Here is a 24,839-nt window from a genome sequence, read left to right as displayed (position 1 = left end):
CATTATAATACATTCCTAAATTCCAAATGTTGACATGCACACACACCTCAGCTGCGTATGAAGATGACTGAGCTGCAGCTTGAGCAGGCGGAGCTGCTGCACTGCTGTGCTTATAAACCACTGGTCACTCTTTGTCTTCTGATTTCCAGCAGGAACAGTCACTTTGGTGTGCAGGTCTGGTAAGTTTGATGATCAGCATGCGTGATGCAGTTTGTTTATGGAGATGAAGAGGGATGCTATGTTGTGTATTTAGAATGACTTATATAGACAAATTAGAGATTTGAGCAGACAATTACAGGCACTAATGACTGCTGGGTTTGTTGAGGCTTCCAAAAATCATTTCATGTCATGACAAAGCAGCTATATGGCCTTTTGAAAAGACAGCTGGTTTAGACTGGAGAACAGTATCAAAAAAGCTGATGACATTATATATTAGGCTATATAGATAATTCACTCCTCTTCATCTCCTTTGAGGGAAAGAGGATAAAATGTGGATACACCTGTCTCAAAGTAGATTTGTGCATTTGTAAATATGCAAATGGTATAATTTTGACTCAGATATTTCACAGTACATAAAATGTTGCTGGATTTGATTTAATGCAATGAAGGCATTAAATCTGATAAATTTGTTTCAACCAGGGATCAAGGAGTTTATCTGCTCAAGAGATTCATGACAAGTTGAAAATGTATCATATTTCTGCAGAGGTATCTGAAGTTTAAGGTATTGCATCCAAGCTGCACACAAAAATTTGTATTAGGGAGGTGGAACCTGCACAACTACAACAGGGAGTGACAGAGACGAGGTATTTCTGATTCCCCTTTTGTGAATTTATAAGCTGAAACGTGCATTTTGTTGTCGAAGGCATCTGCAAATAAGTGTGTTTAATCTTCAAAAATTATTCTTTTCTCTCTTTCTTGGAGGCTCAGCACTTGCATGTGCTCTGTTCAACACAGGAGTCAAAACTATAATCTCTCTTTAGCTTCTGTTACTCATACATTGAGCAGACATCTGGATGTGGACCCACTGTTGCACTGTGGACATGCCAAGTCAGGCTCTTATTCCTTAGATGGTATTGAAGATAAAGGCTACAACCACATGCTGCTGCAGTTTGTGAGTTTATGACCATAGGCTCATCTCCTCGGGGGCTGGAAATGTGTCCACACTGCCCCTCCTTAATTACTGAAATCAGGATAACTTTATGTCATGGAATTGAAAACAGCTGTGCATGCATGTAGTGTGAAAGTAACACAATTGACTTCAGGCCTTCCATAAAGCTCCAGTATGCGTGCACACATGTGAACAATGTCTCTGAATGACAACACAAAGATTTGTACTCATTGACATGTTTAGCTGTGGATGATTTATGTTCTCTACAAAGAAAAAAGAGCTGCATCCCATTAGAATGATGTGTGGTGCAATTTTCATGGTGCCAGTGACAAGCGAAAGTGGGACATGAGCTGACTTTAAAACAAGGACTTTTTAAACAGTTTGAATTTTAAAAGCAGTCATTAAAAAGAAGTTGTGGGTCAAATTTGCTAAATGAGAAAGTGATACAGGGAGGGAATTCAGCTGCTGATGTTTTTGTCTGAGCACAAATGAGTCTTTGTGTTGTAAAAGTAGTGGGATTTGGCAGAGAGCACGGCTGCCTGCTCTCTGGTTGTACAGGTGGGACACTCTAAATGGGAGAGGAAATGGGTTTCCACATGAGCAAATTAAAGGAGGGGGAGAGGTGAGCAGTAGTGGCTCTGACAGTAATGGAGTCATTCATCAGCAATCAATCTGCCATACAGTGGATGTGGGGAGAAATATCATTCCTTACTTTGCAATCATTTAACCCGTATCGGTAGGATTTGTTTTAAATGTAAAGCTCTTCCTATTCAATGGTTTAAAATGTATTATATTATAAAATCAGTTTCTCACAGCCACAGCCTTTCTTTTATTCACAGAAACTATGACATTTAGGCTTCCAGTTGTAGTTTTTTGCCTCCCAGCAGCATTATGGAAAGCAGTTTCATGGTGATCACAATGGAAAGAAATTATTCTTGGTTATCCACTTTGTATAGCAGGAGGTATTTCCTAGAGTAAACCATGCTCTCTGTCCAAGGCTGTGCACTTCGCCAAGCAGGGACACTACAACTAACATTGCCTGTGTACTTCCTTAAAAGGAGGCTGAATACATGAGCTGATGGGATGCGGAAACATGGTGCGCACTTACTGTTGCTCCATCTCTTTCAACTGAGTCCCCAGTTGAGGAGGAAACTGTGGCTGAGCTTTGAATTTGGATTTATTGAGTATATTGTGTCACCAGACGTGCCCCCCCCCCCAATCTTTAAGCATTCAGTTGTTTTACCAGCAAGCAAACAAAGGTTTCTACCTGACAGCTGATTAATGAGTTCTGTGTTTTTGCTGACTAGAATAATGCTGAGCTGTAGAGCAGAGAGCTGAAGAGCCCTGCAGTGTCCTGTTGAGACCGTTAACCTTGCACAAAGATAATAACAAACTTTACTTTGCTTATCAGCCACAAAACAACACACTTCTCTTTAACCGAATTTTACACAAACATGTTAATGAGCAGCAGAAAAGGTCACCACTACAGCATGTTATGGCTTGTAAACTGTGTGGAATTTGTATCCTGGTCATGGACTTTTTCATATGTGACCATGTTTGGTCATGTGGCGTAAGCAGCTATGGCTCCTTGATTGATTGCAAATGCCTCTCTGGCAACTGTTTATCCATAAGTGTGTTGAAGGACTTTTCTTCATCCTTTAACAAGAACCTTGTTTGATCAAAGGATACAGAGTCAACGGAGGACCTACATATTCTGTATGTCACCACCATTACAATTAACTACTAAAATAACTGTAAGCCAAAGGATTTCCAGCATCAGATGAAATGAAACATTCATGTGCAGTATTTCTGCCCTTACTATGCACAAAGGTGCAACTATAGCACAAAGAAACAAAGAGAAACAGCCAGCTTGGTGCTGTTACAAGGAAACTAAATTTGCTTACTGGCACACTATTTACATAACTATATGTAACCCCTTGCTTGTTAGTCAAACAGTGACTTCAAATCAAACTTTCATGTCTGCTGGCATGTCTCTCTAATGGTCATAAAGAAGTGTAAGCCATGCAGAAAATTTTATTTTCTGTTTTTATTGCTCCCACCAGTTGTACTAGATTGATTACAAAACAGAGAGAGAGACGTACAGCTTCTAATATCCAGCTGTGTTCATGTCTATCCAGAACATTTCCTGATTGAAGATGTGAGGTCTACTGTAACTTGCCAAACCAAATGTTCAACAGCCTCCTTTTGATGTCTGATTAATACATTTTCAGACACTGTATAGACACCATCATCAAGCTGGTAATTACAAAGCCAGACAATATACAAATAGCACATGGTGTGTCCACAAAGTTGGGATGAATAGAGACACAAAGGAGGAACATGCAGTTGATGTAATTATTGGGCATTTAGAGAAAGGCTTTTAACTCTTGTATTGCTTACCAAGCACTAATGTCTTATAGACTTATTATAACCTTCAGTGGGCCACTGCAGGAATTCTCCAGCTAAATCCGATTGGCTGCAGAAACAAAGGACTCAAATGTTGGCTTACTGTGATTTAACTGCTTTTGATGGGCAACATTGGCATTAAATACTTTCAAAAGCCAAATGTTTTTTCAGAACTGTACCCATTAATCAAACTTAATGGGTCATTTGGTTGACTTCACTCAGTATGTTAAAAGCATTATTCATAAATTCATGCTTCCAATATAAGTCTCTGCCAGAATGCGAACTGTATTTGATTTTATACACGTTATAACGTGTATAAATAATATAAATGTGTATAAATAATATAAATATAATATAAACAAAATACTACTTTGTATTCAGTCAAGATATGTCACCGACATGCTTTGCTTGTATTGAACCGTGTGAATTTTTCCTTTACAGAACTTTGCAGAACTTTATAATTGATCCTGAATACCTGGTATTATGTTTGCATGTGAAGTTCTGTTTCTTCTCACTGCCTGGCTTTGAATACTCTCTGCTCATCAGGTTTAATGTGTACCATACTCGTATGCTGGCTCTTTGTGCATACAATGGGCCTATTAAGATTGCAGCATGTTCTGGTAGAAAGAAAAGACACTTTCCCGTAACATAAAATATGCTTCAATGCCAGCATTAATTCATGATCCTGTTTGTGATTCCTGTTGTTCTGGGTTTTGTACCCTCGTGGTTGAAATGCACTTATTGTAAGTCGCTTTGGATAAAAGCGTCAGCTAAATGAAATGTAATGATCCATTAACACAGTTCTTGAACATTTTGGGAGGTATGATGACACTCTCATGTTTGTATATCAAGTATAGAGCAGGAACCAGGAGACGATTAGCTTAGCTTGGCATATTGCCAGAGTCTAAAGTTCAAATGCCTACCAACATCTTTAAATGCTCTAATATTCATTACTATTTAACATATAGTTGAAATATTTAGTGATAATTTGTGATTTTACAGGCAGTTGCGTGCTGTTTGCATTTCTTGGCAAATAATAGCAATGCAAAGATTTTTCTACGTCTGTGAGGTTGCAGGCTATTGGCAGAGATGCTACACAAAAGTACACACAAACAGACCTTTCATTTGATTACACACTGAACAAATAAAATACAGTATATTATTTTATTAGGTTTAGAGTTGAAGAGAGGTGTATCTTTAAAGGTACAGTCAGGCTATCATGTCCTCTTGCATTCAGTCTTTATGCTTAGCTAAATGTAAATGTTTTATTCAGACGTTTGACAGATTACATATTCAACTGTATTTGGCTCTGCTACATTCCTTGACCATGTCGGACGATTACATAAAGTAACCACCCAGTTGTTTTAACTTGCACTAAAGCCAGTACTGTGTCAATGTCAATGCTGCTTTCCTCACGTGACAGCTGATTTGTTGCAAACATATACTGTATATGAACATATATGAGCAGTGTCTGGTGAGTGTTGACTTGCATGAGAGCAGAGTGACCATGGTGAGGTAGGTAGAGAGAGAAAGAGGACCCACAGCAGTGTTTGATCCCATCAGAGTTGGAGCAGGCCACAGAGGAGAGAGCTTGAGACAAATCAGTTACAAATGTATAAATTTGTTCTGGGAACTTGTCATGTAGGGGTGATTTGTTGACTTGATTCCTCCTCATGACAAAAAGCCTGGTTTCCACAAGCTTCTACCCCATGTAGTGAATGTGTAAGGATCTTTGAGGGATTGTTTTTGTGTTACAAGTTGTTACAAGCAGGCATTTCTGTCTACATTAAAGTGCCAGTATGATTACGGCTTCTATCAAAGGTGGGCTCAGTCATTGCATTTGGATTATTTCACTGAAGCCGGAATAATTCATGCCAACAATATACCTTCAATCCATACAAGTCATCTATCTGGTGACTGATGGGACAGCTGCCAGAGGAAACTCTCAAGTTAATGTCTGTACTCAGAGTGCCTGTCTTTGTGCATCCACATTTGTGCACAAAGTGTGTAGAGAGGCAATAACACTTGCTGCTAGAGTGGTGAGTTAGAAATGGAGAACTTCCCTGGCCTTGCTGGACTCAAGCCAATCCAAACAGAGCTGGATCACGACTCTGACATATCTGGGAGCTGTTAGTCTGCAGGTCAGTTATTCTTTGTCTGCATGGAGTCCATAATGATCCATGCTCCTGCCTCAGAGACACAGACCGGCCTTTGTCACCCCCAGACCTTGCCTGGTCCTGTGTACTAAGAGGGAGTGATGGAGAGCAGTTTTGCAAATATTTTGACAATGAATCAACATTTTGTTTCAACAGCATACACTTTCAATATGTTATTGATGTCACTTTCAGTATCACCTGCCTTGTCCTGTAATGTGCTGAAGGCTGTCATTAGATTTGGACAATGACCATGATGCTTTTAAGTGTTCTTAAATAATAATAACAGTGACAAAATTTTGTCTGTTCTTCCAGATTTTAAGACTATGGTGTGTACATCCTCTAAAAAGGTTTGTCTAAAAGTTATATGGGTTACATTAAATCACTTTCCTGTTTTTCAGAGAACTGAAGTGTAAAAGAGTGTCATCCTTTTCCTGGACATCTCCAAGTTGTCTTGTCACAGATGTAGTGAGTGGTTTAAAAAAAAAGCCTCTATTTGTAGGCCTTAGTGACTGTATATGGTATTGGCCATTGTAAAAACTAAACTGTGACATACTTGTGTCCCATTATGATCCACTGCTCACTGATGGTGGGCTCCTCTGTAGATCTGAAGATACAGAAACCAAAATAAAGGCACAGGACTGAAGTGGCCCTCTTTACTATAACCTTATATGACTGTGAATAACAGTCAAGCTATCGGTGCCTGTCAGGCATCCTAAAGATTGTGGCAGCCTTTTCAGTTCAAGCCTAAACTGAAAGATTATCTTTTTGCCTCCACAAATGTCTTTAAACTCCTTTTTAGTATGGAAATCCCTGTTTTAAGTAACAGTCTTACTAAAGGAATGTTTTTTCCTGAATCACCATGACCCAGCCATTGATTAGGTGCTGCTTTAATTGCTGCAGCAGTTCTCTTAAAAGCAACAGTTTGTTTATGGGGATTTGTTCTATTTCTGTTTCCCCAAACAGAGACAAATCGTTGGATGTCTTTTTTAAGCTTGTGGCTGAATATCAGCTGCAGCTCCAGTGTAGAGAGGTTGGTGACTATATTACATCTTCTGGTTCTGAAACCTAAATTATTTGTTAAGTCTTGATTTTCAAAAGAAGAATTTTCAATATTTGATCCTGATTTGTCCTACAATGTCATTTTTGTATGTCACTAGTGAGGCTGAACAGTGTCTGTATTAGCTAGGTAAGACTGACTTTCTCTTTGATCATCTGTAACTGATTCTACCTTACAATAATGGCTGCAGACACTTGTTAACAGTTGGTGGGTCGAAGACTTAGTGTCTTTGTTAATCTGGAAGATTTTTCATTTAGTTATAAATGAATTTCTGTTAAGCCACTATCTGAACTGAAGTAACACAATAGTGACAACAAACGCCCCACAGTTCAATGACAAGTTTTCCATCCCCCAGCAGTGCTTGTTTGGTCAGAAAGGGTAGGTGCAGCTAACACAACAGAATCGCCCTTCAACTACAAACTGACTGACATCACACACTGATAGGAAATCCCTAAATCTTTGAGGTTGTAACTTTAATGGTGATATTCACAACCTTAAACAGTAATATGAAAATCTCTAACAATGTCGTTTAGTTAGATCATCCAGTTTTCAAGAAGTGAATCTTTACCTTTGAAACAGTAGCTATTCAATAATTAACCAATACTACGCTGAACGAATTATTTAAAAGTGCATTATAGAGAACATTTATTGAACCAAATGTCTGGAAGGTTTTTGGTTTATCTTCCTCCTCTGAGTGGGACATAACTGCTAATCTTTCTGGGATTTCTTCTGCACTCACACTGTAGATTTTGTATCTTTTGGCTGTTGTTACTGCCAGACCTATAGACTTCAGATGGATACAAAGTGTTTGCTGGCAGCTGCTCATTGTGCAGCTGGTGTTTCATGTCAGAAAACCAGTTCATTTGAGAAAGGCTTTTATTGATGCTCAAGGCTAAAGGTGTTAACACAAAGTGTCTCAGTCTTAAGGGATATGAATTAATGATCTTGCTTCAGCCAAAGAAATAGCGATTACATCCAAATACACATTCATCTTTTTCAAAAATATGAACGCTCCACATTATGCATTTAATGTCTTGCTCTGTGTCAGCCAGAAGTTTTAGCAGTTCGTGATTTGGCTTAGTTAGTTAGCCCTGCTGTATTACATAAGTGACTCAGCTTTGGGAAATTACCCCCTATACTGCAGGCCAGAATACAGATTTATTATTACTTCATTCGAGGCTTTGGGTTTGGGTCAATTGCTGAAGACTCTGGATTGTCGATTGTATACTTTGGCAACATTATACCATAATTATCATTTTATCCATAATGCCGAAACTCAAACACATTTTACATGCACACTTCATCATGTCTGTTACCATGGAGTTTCAGTAAAGCTGAGCACTAAACAAGATTAGAGGGAGTTGAGGGGTTCACTGGTTATGATGATGAATGACGGGTGTTTTATGGTGCGATCGTGTCTATCCAGCCTCTACAATTCAAAGAGTGTTGGGATGCAGTAATTTACTCAGTGGACATAAGTATTCAGGAAACGGGGCAGTAATTCTATATTTAATCTCATTTACAAGACAGACCTGTGTACAAGTAAACTGAAGTAACAACACAGAAGACAAATAAGCACAATTACATCAGAAAATAAATGACAACCAACAGAAATTGCACCCCGCATTTCTACATTATTATTACTTTATTTTATTAACAAATTGGAAGTGAGCAGGGTAAAGGAATTAATAACTTTTCTGATCATGATTATTACTAGTTGTAGTAAAAGAAAATGAAATAACCATTAAGTATTTTTTTCGCAGTAGAAAATCTTTTTTGTCTGTCTTTGGTTTTTAGCTCAAAATTCATCCAAAGTCATGCCAGGCTAATCACTTCAGTGATTTCTTTTTTCTTTTTAAGTGTGCATTGGTGACGTGACTTTTGCTTTCAGGAGGAGATAAGGGTGGCAGATGACGATTTGAAAGGGTAAATTAATTCCAAAGAATCGAAACCTAAATAAAAATAGACACATTTGACCTTAGATATGATGAAATAGAGTAAAGTTAGCAGGACAAGACAAACTAAGTCTGGAGTCAGAGATCAGCGAGGGAAAAGTGAGACTGAGGGAGAGAGCAGCAGTCAGGCTGAGGAAGAGGAGGGAGGCTGTTGGAGAAGAAGAGGGGAACACAGAGGCAGTCTTTGCCTTTTCTGGTAGTTGAAGTCACCGAGTGAAGAAGCAGGAATTCTTTATGCTGCAGAAGAGCTGAGATATAAACCAGACTGTAGAAGCTGATGTATGACAGGAGAAGAGACACTTCTGCCCATGGACTAAACTTTAGCTACTGATAAGGTAATGTAAACCAACAGGCTCTGTATTTTTATTTTTTTGTTTCTAATGTCAGCCGTGAAATTACCATAATGATGAAGTGATTTTTTTTTTTTTTTTTTTATTATTATTTTTTTTATTTATTTAATTAAATTTTTTTTTACTGTACACAGACTCAAAAATGATTGTCTGCTGTATTGAATTCAGGACACATGGGCTGATGTTATATTTGTGTCTTTCAGTGATACAGTGAGGAGAATCTATTGGACATCATGGACGATGACTTTGACCGCCGCATGGAGCTGAGGAGGCAGAGGAGAGAGCAGATGCGCCTTGAAGCTGAAAAGTGAGTGAAGATATGTAAACATATTGAGCACATGCATGCACACAAAGACACGGTCATGGACATGCAGACTCGATTACAAAACAGATAAATTGTGTTCAGATAAATACAACAACACTGTTAAAGAGGTGGTGCTAACATGTACAGTAACAGGTTTGAACACAATGGCCTACATCTCAAAATATGATTAACGCAAGGAAAAATGATCAATTGGGGAAAAGTCAAACTGGGATGTCTTTCGCAGTTACCCAGATAAACTAAACACCATTAAAAGTAGAAATGCTAGTACAACTTAGTTAGTTACAGGAGCAAATTTATATGTCAACATATAAATATTACAGTTAACTAAAATAAGGATCAAATATTTCATTTGGAATTTTTTTACGGAATACAGAATATCATCCTTTACGCGATTACATAATCATAGCGCAATATATTATTGTCTCCCAGTTCAGAGGTCCAGTGCTGCCATATCAGACGACTTAGCAGAGCCCCAGTGAAACCAGCGTTCCTAACAATTTTCTCACAACCAGTCCTGCCAGCAGTGCCAACCCAGCCTGCCCTGCCTCTCGCTGCCTCTCGCTGCCTCCCAGCTCTCTTCTAAACTCTGCAGACACTGGAATGTTTTGATTGTCATTTTTATTTCAGCACATGATAACCTGCTCTGAAAAGCTTCAGACTCTGACAGTTTGAGTGGAGTATTTAAGTCTCTGTCCTTCAGCAGCTCTCATCATATTTACCTGCTTTTATTATGTTTCACGTTCCTCCAGTTGGTTGTCTGGAAATGTAACTGTAACATTGTGGCTGCACTCTGTTGGCAGGCCTCTTAGCTTTGAGTGGAGTAACATCTAATTTTATTACATCCCCAAGGATTTCTTGGGGTGACCCGTGCAGTCTGAAGGAACGTTCGCCTGCGTATTTATTGGATTTCGGTCTCGTTTGGATCTTTTTTTGTTTTAAAGACAGAGAAGATTCTTGTGGTTCCCATCCACCTCTTCCTCATCTGTAAATCATTGTATTTTGGATTCAGGAAGAGCAGAGGGAAATAATACCCGTGTGTTATCAATGGAGCATTTCAAGCTCTCTCCCCACCACATAAAGCTTGTAATGCTTGGAAAGTTCCAGCCAGGAATGCTCAGAAATCTCTGACTGTGGATATACTCACAGTTGGCTGACGCTTGTTGACAGGATGTGAGTGAGATGGTGATGATGGTGGGGAAAGACTGATGGAAGAAGATGTTTTGATGAATTTTGTCCTTTTGTGGCATCTCCCACCTCCTTCATGACTTTTGAGGTCAGCTTGAGATGGTATGGCTTATTTGGATAGCTATGAACATGGGTTGGGGTTCCTTAAGTGCTGCCAAGAAGAATTTGACACATCATCATGATATTTCTTTTGCTGAAAATAGTGGGTGTAATTTTGATTTGTGTCAAATTTGTACTGTTTGTCTTACAGTAAGAAGAACACATTTCTTTATACTATTTAGGCCTTTGTAAATTCACTCTTTAGTTAAACTATTACTATATCCACAAAAAGGTCATATAAGATGTGATGAGGGGTCACAAGTAGACATACGTTTATACTAAGGGGTCACAAGACAAAACAGTAGGAAGCACTATATCCTATGTGCAACAGGATACCAGTATGAAGGCCCCACCATTCAGATTAACAGGGTGATGAAAGGACTTTCCTGAGAACAAAGTAACTTTAAAATATGTTTCATCTGATGTGTTTTTAAATCTATGATTTATAAGCATTTTCTAGTGACATTAAAATCTATTGTTGTGAATGCTAATAGTCTACCAGGCAGGCTGAAATTTACTAGCAAATATGTGACCCCGGTGACTTTTTGTAAACATCAGGGTCAGCATGGAAAACAGCATGGAGTATTATTTCAGTAACAGGCATTAGGCCTAAGTTCTCTTCTTTCTTTTTTTTCAAACCTTTAGAGTGAAATAGACCAATCTTTTTTTGATTGTTTTGTAAACATACTGTACTAAGATAGTATACATCTGTATGTGTGGTGTTTCAGGGGGGGTTACACCAACGATGATGATGATGAGGAAGCTCGGGAGCAAAGGAGACGTGCAAGGGAGGAGAGGAAGAAGATGAGAGATTCAGAGGATTCTGGATCCACCGACGTGATCGATACTAACAGGTAAAGTGTAGATGACATCTGGGTGGACTGGAGAGAAGGGATCAAAATCAAGAGGAGGAGAGATTCATGAAACAGTTAAAGAAACAGAAAGCTCCCACCTCCATCAACAGCTGTAGCAGAAAAGGTACAGTGAGCCTAATTGATGTTTGTTGGACAGTAGAGAGGTGTTGTCTTGATTGGCTTGAATTGGATTCACAGTATTTATCGACTGTCCCCTGTTGTCTGTAGGATGCTCAGGACAGAATAAGTTTCTTTCAGCTTCTGTGCTTACTGACTGGTGACTGAAATTAAATGTTTGCTGCATGCCTGCAGTTGTACTAGCAATGATAATCTATGAAGCTAGACTACACAAGGCATTCACTTTACTGAAATACAATTGCATTATTCAGTATTGACACACAAAATGTAAGGGGAGCCATGATGGCTCTTTTGAAACAGCAATGGCTTTCATTGCTGGTCATGATGCTCAGCCAACTTGAACAAATATAGAGCATCAACAAAGATGACTCTTTTTTTAATCAAATTTCATCAAATGCAGTTTGTTTTTACTCAATTACTGAGTCCAGAAATTTATTGAGAGATATTTTTGAAAGAAACGTCTCCACGATAGCAACAAAGGGTTAGTTTTAAAAGTTTAGTATTGATAATCCCCTCCAGCCTCAACATTTGGAACTGCCTCCGTTGGTTGTGTGGTTCTTTGATTGATATTTTCTCTGGTTAGCCCCAGCAGAAAGACCCACTCAGAGACATGTGGCTTAAAAACACATAATCAGACAGAACATTTGAGGATAAAAGGGATGTCACTTTGATTAGACTCCAAATTTCTGGTTCCACCACTTTATAAATGTGAACATTTCATGTTCTTGCAGCGTGACAGAGACCGAATCCTCCACGGCCACTGAAGGAGCAGACGATGACCAGGTTTTGCTGGAGCGCCTGGCCAAAAGGGAGGAGCGCAGGCAGAAGAGAATGAAGGAGGCCATGGAGAGACAGAAGGAGATTGACCCCACGATTAGCACCAGCAACGGCACAGATGATATGCTGGAAGAGCAGTCTTCAATCAGCAGCAGCACACAGCAGTGTACAGAGGAGGAGGAGGAAAAGGAGAAATCTGCCCAGGAGGAGGTGGCAGTTACTGATACCAACTCCTGGATGAAGGAGGAAGAAGACAAGAAGGAGGATGAGAAGGTAGATGTGTTTCTATTTCTGTTGGAATGAGAACCTGTACATCCTGGGGACAAACGTTTTTATATTCTGATTTTTTTTTTTTACTCTTGACAGGAATCTGAAGAATCGCCATCCACAAGAAATGAGGTCTGGTCTTTTTACTTTGGAGCATTTAAATATATTTGTCTACAAAAATTGACAGAAAGTAATTATAACTTATTTTGAAGGAGGAGACTGAAGAAAAGACTGCAGCTACAGAGGTGGAGGTTGAAAAGACCAGTCTAGGAGAGAAAGATGCTGAAGAGGAGGCTGTTCCTGATGTCGATGATGAGGAAGAAGAGAGGAAGAGGAAAGAAGATGAGGAAAGACAACAGAAAGAAAGGGAGGAAAAGCTGCAGATAGAAGAGGAAGAGAGGCAAAAGAGCGAAATGGAGGAAAAATTCAAGAAGGAGGAAGAAGAGAGGCAGCTAAGGGGGGAGGAGGAAAGGAAGAGGAGTGAAGAGGAAAAACAACAGAAAGAAATGGAAGAGAGGCTCAAAAAGGAGGAAGAAGAAAAACAGAGAAGGGAGGCACAGGAGAGAAAGCAGAAAGAAGAGGAGGAGAAACAGAAAAAGGAGATGGAGGAGAGACTGAAAAAGGAGGAAGAGGACAAACAGAAAAAGGAGATGGAAGAAAAGAAGAAGAAAGAGGAACAGGAAAAACGCAGGAAGGAAATGGAGGAAAAGAAGAAAAAGGAGGAGGAGGAGAAGCAGAAGAAGAAAGAGCTGGAGGAGAAGAAGAAAGAAGAAGAGGACAGACGGAAAAGAGAGATAGAAGAAAAGAAGAAAGAGCAGGAGGAGAAGCGGAAAAGGGAGGCTGAAGAGAAGATGAAAAAAGAGGAAGATGATAAACGCAAAAAGAAAGAGATGGAAGAGAAGAAGAAAAAAGACGAGGTATTGATGTGATTCATTTCCTCATTTGCAAAGTAACAGAATACAAACATTTTAATGTGGCACAAGTCCTTAGATTAAATGACACGAGGAGCCACATTTGATTTATCCGGGCTTTCCTCTTGCTTCGCAGACATTTGCTGTTTGATATGGTTTTGTGGTGCGGCTGCAGATCACAGTACCTTCACAGTGTTTTGCACACAGTAAAAGAGGTGGTGGTATCAAGGATGTCACAGTGTGATGTGTCCTCGGTTTACATCTGCTTTAAATTCACTGCCAGGCTTTTGATTCCACAGTGTTTCAAGGATTTTGTGAGGTTTTAAGCTTTGTCTGTTTCTGCTGAGCATGCTGATTTTATTACTTCATTAATCTTTTCTGTCTCTGTATCCATCCTTTCTGTTTAAAGGAGGAGAAGCCGAAGAGATTTGGGTTCAAGGAGAAGGTAAAACAAAGCTGATTGTCACTCAACGCATTTTAGGTGTTGTTTTCTAATATGGATGATATAAATGAAATTTGTTTTCCCTCTTTTATGCAAGAATGAACTGGGCAAACAGAACGGAGCTATCATTGAGAATAAACTTAAGAAAACAGAAAAGACATCAAGGTAAATCGTGCCAGACTTCTTATCTCTTCACAAAGTTTAAGACCTCAAACATGACCTTCTTTTTCATCTTTGCATGTACTCATACTTTCCAGTATGCAAAATAATCATATAAGAGGCAACTTTGTAAATTCAAATGTATATTCATGTATTGTTAAATTTTTAATGAGTACTCACTCAGTTCAATTCAATTCAATGTAACTGTTTGTGAGCAGAGACAACGCTCCCTCCTCCAAGGCAGATGACGTGGAGCGACAAGAGGCTGAGCGTAAGCTGCAGGACCTGAAGAGGCGACGAAACAATGCGGAAAGCGAGGAATTTGATAAGATGAAGCAGAAGCAGCAGGATGCTGAGGCTGAGCTGGAAGAGCTGAAGAAGAAGAGAGAGGAGAGGAGGAAGGTCCTGGAGGAGGAGGAGAGGCAGAAGAAACAGGAGCAAGAGGACAAAAAAGCCAAAGAGCAGGTCAGGATATACTTTTCATTCAGGACTCAAACTATGAAATATTCCACATTGTGAATCTGTTTTTTATTAGAAAATATAAGGATGGATGGAAGCATTATTATGATTTAATTTGATTTGTTTGTACCATTTATCATAGAGGAGAGAGAAAAAATTGCATTAAGAGGAATTGGTTTGTAACCGATTGCAGATGTTTGGCAGTAAATTGGGTTTTTTGTAACAGGAGGAGAGAAAGAGGATGAAGGAGGAGATAGAGAGAAGGAGGGCCGAGGCTGCAGAGAAGAAGAAACAGATGGGAGAAGAATCTACAAAACCTGATTTTACCATCAGTCCCAAAGGCTCCTCTAAGGTGAGTTTTAGAACAGAGGCTCAGACATCGTAGAGTTGCTCGAATAAATAAATAAATATAAAACAATTTTATTACGATTTTAAGAATATTAAAGGCTGTTTAAATACCAAAGTAACATATATTTTTCATTATCACTGGTATCTATTGTATCTACTCATCTACTATTTCTGACAGTGCCACCCCAAAATACTATTAGTTATCAATTATTAAAAGAAGGGGGATTGTCTCCAAAAAGACAAGACACTGCGGGACAGCCACAGCTGGAGGCAATATATTTTCGGGTTGTTCATCTGTACATACATCCCATGCTCGTGAACACAATATCTCACAAATGCCTTTAGGGAAATCTTTAAATTTTAGCATAACATTAATTTCGTCCTAAGTCTGAACTGATGAGATGTTAGAGGTCAAAGGTCAAAGTCACTGTGATTTCATAATGTTCCATACATGTGAATGTGATATCAGAAACACCTTGAGGTGCTTTTTCCATATTTGGTGGAAATGTTTGCTTTAACTTGAGGATGAACTGCTTTTGGTGGCCAAAGGTCAAAGGTCACCATGACCTTCTAAAACAGGTTTGGGGCCAAAACTCAAGACATCATTTCACACAATTTTCTATGAGGATAAACTGCTCAAGTGATGACATTTAATATCCAAGAGGTCAAATATCAGCTTAACTGTGACATCTAAATGTTCTGCATTATTCAACAGCAAAACGGGAGGGGAGATTGTGACCTTAATTTAAATTTTGTAAGATAACAAATAGGTGACACAAATCTTGGTCTCCACATTGAAACTGTGTTAATTGTATAGATTTTCTGTGCTGTCGGGTTGCAGATGTGTGTGAAGCATCCATAGAATTTAAGGGCTTTTCCATAGCCTCATTCATATTGGAAGCATCGTCTATTGCCATGGCTGCAACTTTATTTTCTGTCAGAATCAGATTTATTGGCCAAATGCTTAACTACAGATATTAAGCTATATGTGTATGGATAGACCCAGATGTGAACAGATGCTTTTAAAGTGTATATCAACATTTCAAGAAACGTGCTCATTCACTTTCTATTTTAAAGTTAAGATGAGATGACATGACTCAAATGTTTGCCAAATATATGTTAAAAATGAAACTGCAGCCACCAATCGGTTAGCTTAGCTTAGTTTATCAACTGTAACCAGCCAGCCAGGCCCTGTAGGGAACAAAATCTACCAATGGACACTCAACTGTTACATCCATGCCAGCACCTCCAAAGCTCCTGTGTCTTTCCTTCATAACACTGTCATTTTCACACCTCAGATTTTGTACAGACAAACATGATATTAAGTGTTAATTAGTGACCTTCAGGGGTGCTGGTAGGTGGATTTTCTTACTTTGGGACTGAGCCACGTCAGCTGTTTTCATTCTTTATCCTAAGCTAAGATAACTAGCAGCTTACTGTAGCTCTCATCAAGAAAGAGAAAACCAGTCTGTCTTTATACTTGATAGCGTCACCAAGGTTGTCATTTACTCACATTAAACACATGTGTTTGTTGTTATCTCTGGTTGTGAGATGTTGCAAGAGAAGCTCTTCTTCTCTTCCCTCTATGGTTAAACACGTTTCCTGATTGCTGTGGTTTGCTTTGCTGTTTCCATTTTAATTTCAGTTTTTAATTTTTCTGATATTAGCTATATATTGTTAGTTGACGAGCATATAAAAAAAAAAAAAAAAAAAAAAAAAAGATGTAAGCTGGCGCCCGGACTCAGCTGCTCAAATATGGCCGTACTTGAGCAAGACTATGACAGGGTAATTTTTTTTACTGGAGTATTTTTGGAGGAATGTTGAGAATTGTGTGTGTATGCAGGTCTTTTCAGCTCTGTGCACGTACATGGAAAGTATAATTAATTGTGAACATGCTGTGTGTGTGTGTGTGTGTGTGTGTGTGTGTGTGTGTGTGTGTGTGTGTGTGTGTGTGTGTCCTTGCTCTGAGACAGCCAAACTCTCCAGTTCAGTCACTCAGATACCACCAACACAGTGCTCAACTACAGAGAGATATTCCCAGGGACAGATTGTTCTGCCTCTCAGTGAATGTAACTTAGAAAGAGGCCAGGACAGCTTCACCATGTTGAAATGTATTTGTGCATGTCACCGACTGGCTTCTAACTGCTTCCTACAGATCGGGCAGAAGGCAGAATTCCTGAACAAATCTGCCCAGAAAAGGTGAGCAATAACAGTATTACATAAAATCTGAAGAAAAATAAATGACAGAACCAGTGGTTGATGGCCTTTCTAATGCCCACTATGTTGTTCATTCATACAGCACCACAGCCAGAGTGTCACACACTCCAATTGTCTCCAAGATTGGCAACAGACTGGAACAGTACACTTCTGCCATTCAGGTGAGATTTAACATTATAAACATTATTCACTATACTCAACAATAGTAGAAGTAATATTAATATCCTTTATGTTTGTAAAAGTACCAATAGAACAATGGTAAAATGGTCAATTTGAAGTTTAAGTCCTGGTTTGAAATCTTACAAAATTTACAAAACAAACCAAATGTACAACAAACAGCCTTTATTTATGTATGTATATATATATATATATATATATATATATATATATATATATATATATATATTTTTTTTTTTTTACATGTTCTCTGATAATATATCTTAAACTATAAAGTAGCAAAATGAATTTAGAGGAGAACATTTTCAATATCGGATTCTGAAATGCAGAGTAAAGTATAAAGTATAACAGTGTTATACTAACATGTTAGTATAACATGGACGTAATCAAGCAAACTACAAACACTTGAAAGTTATATGTAAGTATAGTCTATAACCGAATAAATATGAATTTACTTTCCACCACTTCTCCTCACTCAGTGAGGTGCTGTGTTTTCCCATGTGAAAGTAGTTAAATCCATCCTTTCTTTCAGGGAAACAAAGATGTAAAATCCCCCAAGTCAACGATGGCAGATATTCCTACAGGAGGCACACGCAGCATCAAAAGTATGTGGGAGAAAGGCGACGTCGGCAGCTCCTCTGAAAGTCCAACTCCTGCGAACAAGGTGACAAAGCATGAGAAAGAGAGAGGCAGGTTTGCTGATGTGTGATTGAGTATTTGAGCAGTTTTTTCTTTTCCCTCCAGGATGTGGCTGGTATCAAAGGAGGTGTGACTGGACGTGTCAACAGTTGGATGGCAAAGCCTGCAGAGGCAGAGAAGACAGGAGCACCGGGACCTGCAGCAGCAGCAGCAGCAGCAGCAGCATCACCACCTGCAGCAGCAAAGCCAGCAGTAAGGCCTGATAAATCCTTGTCTTGATCACACACCCACACACTATTGTAAATTAGACACCAGTGTTACTTCAGGAGAGTAATCCCTTGATATTCTGTACACGCTGATGTGCTCATTTGCACATCAACAAGCCAGTCTTTTGTTGGCTTTACATCTGAGCTCTGACACTGGACAATGCTGTTGTCTGGAGTCTGCTGACACCACATGGACAGTTCGTTTAACAGCATCCGGAAACACAGCTCTCAAACCTTGTCTCTATTATTTTTTACATAACATCTGAGCCTAAACCTGTGAGAAATCATTGTACAGAAGGACATGATTTCCCTCTGTTGCCAACAACAATCCATCCACAAAGCACTGAGCAGCAGTCATAGATCAGGTGGCTTAATGCCAGCGTGCCTTCCTGCACAACCTCTTCACCCCTCTAAACATCAATCACTTTGGCCTCTCTCTGGTATTTCACCATTATATTACAGTTAATGAACACTGCAGCACTTTTAAACAGCAATCTCTGTTTATTTGTATCCAACTCACCTAAACTTTATAGTTTAGTCTCACTGTGACTCCATATTTTTGGTGTCCTTCAGGCACGATTAAAAGGTCATGTCTATTCACATTTGTGACATGTAGAGACATAATTATCCTACTGCTGATGTAACAACTGGCAACTAAGTGGAAACGGAATGATTAGTTTAATTTAATTATAATCATATCGCACTTATTTGGTCACTTGTAAACTGCTGCTTGGTGGACACTGTGTCCCTTTCTTGAAGTAGGACACCAGCTGTCACCATGTCATCTGGAGACATTACACTACGTACACATGCAGTAGCATTCCTGGATGCCGTCTGACATTGTTTTGCAGCAAGATTTATGAGCGAGATATCTTTAGTGTCAAACGTCTCAGCCAGAGAAGCAGTTGAACCTTGCTCTTACTTTTGCAGTAACACTTCCCCCTGATGGGATGAAGCTGTACAGCAGGCTAGTGCGAGTGTGTAATTCAGTATCACTGAACTCCTGTGTTTTCTTTTGTATGTTTAATTATTTCTGCCTTTCTGTCTCCTTTAGTTTCACTCTTTTCTCAACTATCCTCACTCAAACTTTCCCTGCTGTTCTATGTCTACTCTTCAAACTTGGAAAGGTACCCCTTTTCACACATTTCACCATAACTACCACAAATGATCAGAAGCATAATGATATGTTTGGGGAACATATTTGCATCCTGAGGTGGAAAATAATTAGATACATTTACTCAAGTACTGGTGTTGTACTTTGAGGTACTTTACACTTTTATTTCCATTTCATAATGCTTCATACTCTTATCTGTCTAGATTTCAGAGGGGAATATTGTAGTTTTTAAACGATAGTAGAAAGCAGGTTATAAAAATGCAAGACTTTCGTAAGGATTAAAATAGTAGGACTCAAGCCCATGACCAAAAAGTAAAAGTATTTCAGATATTAGCAGTTCCACCAAAAAGACATTTCCCGTCTAAATCTCTTACATTAAGATATTTGAGTAAGTGTTTGAGAACATTTCACGGAGAACAAAAGATTAGAAAGGTTATGACAAATCTTCCTGATAATGTGGATCTTTTCTTCTCCCATCACACTCCATTAATGATAACACAACCTCTCAGATTTATCTGTGTATTTGGAGGTGGCGGGAGAGGAGGCATGTTCATATTTCAAATACATCTTGCTGATACTACTTTTATACTTCTAGTAACATTTTGAATGAAACTTGTACATTTAATGTATTTTTACACTGTTCTGCCATTACTTTGACATAATTAAAACAATGAATATTTATTTAATCGCTGCATATGATTAACAGGGCAGTGGGTCTTATTTGTGACAGGATGTGAAACCAGGTGAACTCGGCAACAAGCGTGGCATGTGGGAAACCAAGAAGGGCTCTGCGCCTGCCAAGGTAACACACACACCTCTGTGAAGGGGGTGATGATCATGTTTTGAAGGATTTATAGTTACATGGTCCTTTTTGTTTGTTTGATTCATTCAGTCTACATAATAGATGAGTGAAAGAGGTAACTTTGTGTATCTGTGGTGACAACACTCAGCACACTTTCCACAAGGCATGATGTGATTGATTTGTGATGTTATGTCACTTTTCTGATGTGGTTGTTCGTTTCAAACAGATACATTTTTCTCATACAGGAATGTGATCTATATGTTATTACAGGCCTTTCTGGCTGCACTGTGCACATATTTGACAACGTACATGCTAAGATGGTAGTTGCACTGTCGTAAGGGTATTATGGTTGAGTGCATGCATTTATGCATGAATGTTGTGTTTGGTGTGTTTTTGTTTTTATCAGAAGTGTTCTAGGAAAGACATAGATAATGTATCTGATATCTGCGGGAACATTGTAGAAAACTGTACGTCCATCTTTCAGAGTATGATCACATCTTCCTGGCATGTTGTATAACATCCAGGATATTAGTAATGCATGACATCAGAGGTGAAATTAGGCTTTTTAGCCTTTTTTTCTAAGTATTATTTTAAACACCATCCATCTGATTTGATTGGTTTTTCCTTCTTCTTCTCTTTATTTATTCCTTTAATGTCTTTCCTTCTTGTTTACAGGTGGCAGTCGGAGGCAAGAGCAAGTTTGTCACTAATGGTAAGTTTCTGAAGTTACTGTAAACAATGGTTGATTGTACTCAAGTACTGTACTTAAATGCAATTCTGAGGTACTTCAGTCTTTTATTTTACTTTATACTTTTTACTGCACCACATATATCTGTCAGCAACTCTTACTTCCCAGATCAAGGTTTCACATACAAAACTATGATGTACTCATTACCTTGTTAAGTGGACTGTAAACCGGTATGCAAAATCTAAATGTGGTTGTCCTTCACATCACTGAATCAGTGATAATAATCCATTCAAATAAAACACAATAACACTGAAAGCATCCATTTGGATGCACAATGAGTATTTCATTCTTTAAAAAAATTAAAAAAAATTAAAAAATATATATATATTCTCTCAATATACAAACTCTCATGTAAGTACAGTTAACATGAAGATACAACCAGCTGCTCTTTAGCGTAGTGAGGGAACAGTTGGGACTGGCTCTGCCAAAAGGTGACAAAATCTGCCTATTAGAACTTAAATCAACATGTTATCTTGTTAATTTAATCTGTGCACAAACCAAGGAGCAGGGGTGAAATGCTGAATGATTTCTTGGCTGGTTGGTGTAGTGACTTTCTAAAGTATTAGCCAGCCTGACATCTTCATGGTGATGACCAAACTCCCTGTTTAAACTAAGCAGCTGCTGGCTGTAGCTTTATATTGCGCACACAGACGTAAGTGTGATTTTGATCACCCACTTCTTCATCAAAAATAGCTGAGGAATGAAGTAAAGGGCAAATGACACATTTCCTAAAATATCCAAATAGTCCTTTAAATACATTTTCCAATTATTTTATATTATTCTAATTCTTAAAAGAAGTATCATTATGTTGGGTTTATTATTCCTATTTTTACTCAAGTAAAGAGTCTTAATATTTCTTCCAACACTGTAAATGTGCACATACTAAATGTTAAACCTGGCTTTATCTTTATAAGTCCCAGGGGAAGCAGAGTTTTTATGACGTGTGTCTGCCCTTCAAACCAATTTCTGGCCGAGGGAGGGCTGATTTATAGCCCACCGGAGTTCATAACAACCACAACCAACCAACCTTCCTTTGTACCAGAGTAGCAGCTCACTGTAAATCAAATCTGCTGCTGGAAATTCTTGGGCACGGTCTCAGCTCTGTGGGGTCTATATTTAAAAATCCTCACCATGACCTTGTGTACCAGTATAAAGAAAGTTCCAGACTCCTGGGATGGTTGTTGTGTTTTCGCAATGCACTGTTCACCCTGTGCCACCTGGATCGTCCAATGCCGCGCACAGTCTTTGCGAGCTGTTAGGCATACCAAAGTGCAGCTGCTTGATTTTCAAATTAAATGTGACTGCAGGGGAGGATTACTAACCGTTTAAGCAGCAAGTTGGGCTCGATCACCAGGCTTATTCACTCACTGCCAATGATGAAGACCTTTATGTGTCCATAGACAGATGGGCCAAGTTTAAATATGTGAAAAGACATTTGAACTTGACGGATGTTCCCAAAGTAAACTAGTCTTTACTCTTTGCATTTAAAAGTTACATTTCTTCTGACCTGACGCCCTCAATGTTTGAGCCAGAGTGTGAACAATAGGAATGGAAAAGCGTTTGTCGAGTGTCAACTTCAGCCCCAAATAGCGATCTGTGTTCATAGCATCCAAGCTTCTTCATCAGAAATAGACGGCTGCCCAATGAAGCAAAGGGCAAATGACAAAGTTACAGCTTTCAATCACAAAGAGAAATGTCCTGACTTTGACTGCAGGTTATGTGTCAGTAACAACAGCTCTGGGTCTGGTCTCCAGACACACAAACACACATTTTATACAGAATATACATAGAGTTGAATGATTGTAAAAGCTTTGATTGACAGCCCTACGAATAACCTTCTTTAGCACCTAATAAACCCTGATACGTTTTAGCAGTGACATTGCATTGGATGCATTGACTAATAGATCTTTCTCTTTCTATTAGCAGGCGCGAGACCCTAACCACTGACATCGCAGTTAAATCCTGTCTTAGCAGACCAAACACAGGGCTCCGCTACTGTACTGTATGTGCATCCATTCCCCTTCACCACACCTGTAGTTCGCATGAGGTTCACACCAGAATGAGGAAGAGAGGAGGGTCCAGGTGGAGAAACATTAAGAGATTCCAGCATCTTCCGTCTTTATCTTTAAAGTGTTAGTAACGTTGCGCTGTTGCCTGTTGTAGCTTATTGAGATTCCTCTTCAAAGTTTAAAAGACGGTGATTTGTTTTTATCAACTTGACTCAATTATTGGCACAAAAGAATCCAAACAGATGTCACAGTCAGTGTTTTCAAAAGCAAAGTATCACCTCTTTAATGCTCAATAGAGAACCGATTATTTGGTATCCATCTTTTCAATGTTAGTCATCAATGTTTTCTGTTCATAAAGTTTAAATTACAGCTTAAGCACATTTATGGACTCTGTCAGGATACTTAAATGTCCTTTTTTTTTCAAATCACAATGTCATGTCCAATATTCTTGTGATGTATTTGGGCTTTAATGTTATTGAGTAAAGTTAGTTAGTACAGTAAACTACCGTCCAGTTGGGTGATCAGCCTGTATATAAGTGATTTGTGTCATAAGTTGTTACTTGTTTCTGCTCTGGTTTAGTAAGTAAAGCTTTTTGTAGTAGTCAGTGTATCCTTTATGATCGATCGCTTAATAGATCAGTTAGAAGCCATTGATAAGAACTTCGAGGCTGCTTATAAAAAAATATTTTTGGCTGGTGTTTATACTTTTGGTACCATGTTTCAAAAATTAATCAATGTGTCCATTGACTTTGTGGTTAATAAATCCTTTACTCATGCATTATAGATCTGTTTATATAGATTAGGGTGATATAATAAAAAAAAAAAACCTTGCAGATGGCAGAATTGGATGTTTGGTTCTCCACTTCCAGGCTCAAAACATATCAACATCTATTGGATGGATTGCCACAAACCTTTGTGCTGACATTCATGTTCCCCACCTTATGATTTGTAATAACTTTGGTGACCCATTGATTTCCATCTTGTGCTATCATCAGGTCCACATTTTAATTTCTTTAAGACTTTGGTTAGTGAGCAAATACTGGCATAAGAAACGTTATTCAGCTGTACTTTATTTCTGTTGTTAAATAGAAATGCTCGCATGCAAAGAGGCTAAACTAAATTGGAAAACGTGGTTACCATTAATATATCACCATGTCTATTGTCATAGTGAGCAGCAGAATTGATCTCAAAACACAGTACAGCCTCTCAAAGCGAACATCGCCATTTCATGGACTATTTCCTGCGAGCTTTGCATTGCATCTTGACCAAAGTCGATTTATCAACAACTTAGGAACATTTAACACAGCGAACTGACTGGGCCATTGAGTCCTTAATGACTTAGTAGAATCTGTAACTGCAGAAGTGATGCCATATTAAAGTGGTCAAGAGTCCACCACCTCAGATGAGGAGCTAATATTAGTCGCACAATCTTCCTACTGCAGCCAAAGAATCAGGGTTCGTTACTCTCTTGGCTTGTGTCAGTTACAAATCACATTATTTTGTCATATAAACACCAACAAAGTCTATGAATACTTGTGTATCCAAGGATCTACTGTAACAAATATCTAATGACCAAATGCAATTCTATTTAATATGCACGTAACAGTTGCTTATCTATCATCAGTTTACATACATTAACTTTCAGTTTTCTTTGTATTGCTGCAACAGTAAAGATTTGCAAGACATTTTTTTGCGCACTCTGTTTTATTAAAATCTGTAATTAACCTTAAATATAGTTTACGTTTTCTGTCAGCAGGGCACACGAGTTAAATGCTGCCAAAATGCGACTATTTCAGTATTGTTGTGGTGGATTGCTTTGTTTGAGTTGTTTGAAATTATTATTTGTACTGCTTCAGCAATAAAAAAAAAAA

At 38.6% G+C, this 24,839-nt stretch overlaps 1 protein-coding gene across 4 annotated transcripts; it reads left to right on the top strand.

Moving 5' to 3' along the window:
* Positions 1–86: 86 nt before the first annotated feature.
* Positions 87–24,839, top strand: LOC138206499 (caldesmon-like). Of its 4 annotated transcripts, none has more exons than XM_069163250.1 (17): positions 87–179; positions 9,236–9,339; positions 11,370–11,495; positions 12,365–12,683; positions 12,777–12,809; positions 12,890–13,594; positions 13,998–14,033; positions 14,128–14,195; positions 14,408–14,654; positions 14,875–15,000; positions 17,152–17,195; positions 17,296–17,374; positions 17,923–18,054; positions 18,135–18,281; positions 20,140–20,211; positions 20,887–20,923; positions 22,883–24,839. In XM_069163250.1, exons 2-17 carry the CDS (start codon positions 9,266–9,268, stop codon positions 22,897–22,899), a joined length of 2,262 nt encoding a protein of 753 aa, XP_069019351.1. In that variant the 5' UTR covers positions 87–179; positions 9,236–9,265; the 3' UTR covers positions 22,900–24,839. The 4 variants fall into 4 exon arrangements, 3 of the variants coding, with proteins under 3 accessions (XP_069019351.1, XP_069019352.1, XP_069019350.1); XM_069163251.1 differs by lacking the exon at positions 87–179 and adding an exon at positions 8,688–9,017 and having other exon boundaries at positions 22,886–24,839; XM_069163249.1 differs by lacking the exon at positions 87–179 and adding an exon at positions 8,688–9,017.

Source organism: Embiotoca jacksoni, unplaced genomic scaffold, assembly GCF_022577435.1.
Source record: "Embiotoca jacksoni isolate LCO1_2020_lvr unplaced genomic scaffold, fEmbJac1.0.p SCAF_3, whole genome shotgun sequence".
Classification (NCBI taxonomy): Eukaryota; Metazoa; Chordata; class Actinopteri; family Embiotocidae; genus Embiotoca; species Embiotoca jacksoni.
The sequence above is the reverse complement of the archived record's forward strand: the minus strand, read 5'-3'. Positions and strand labels throughout refer to the sequence as shown.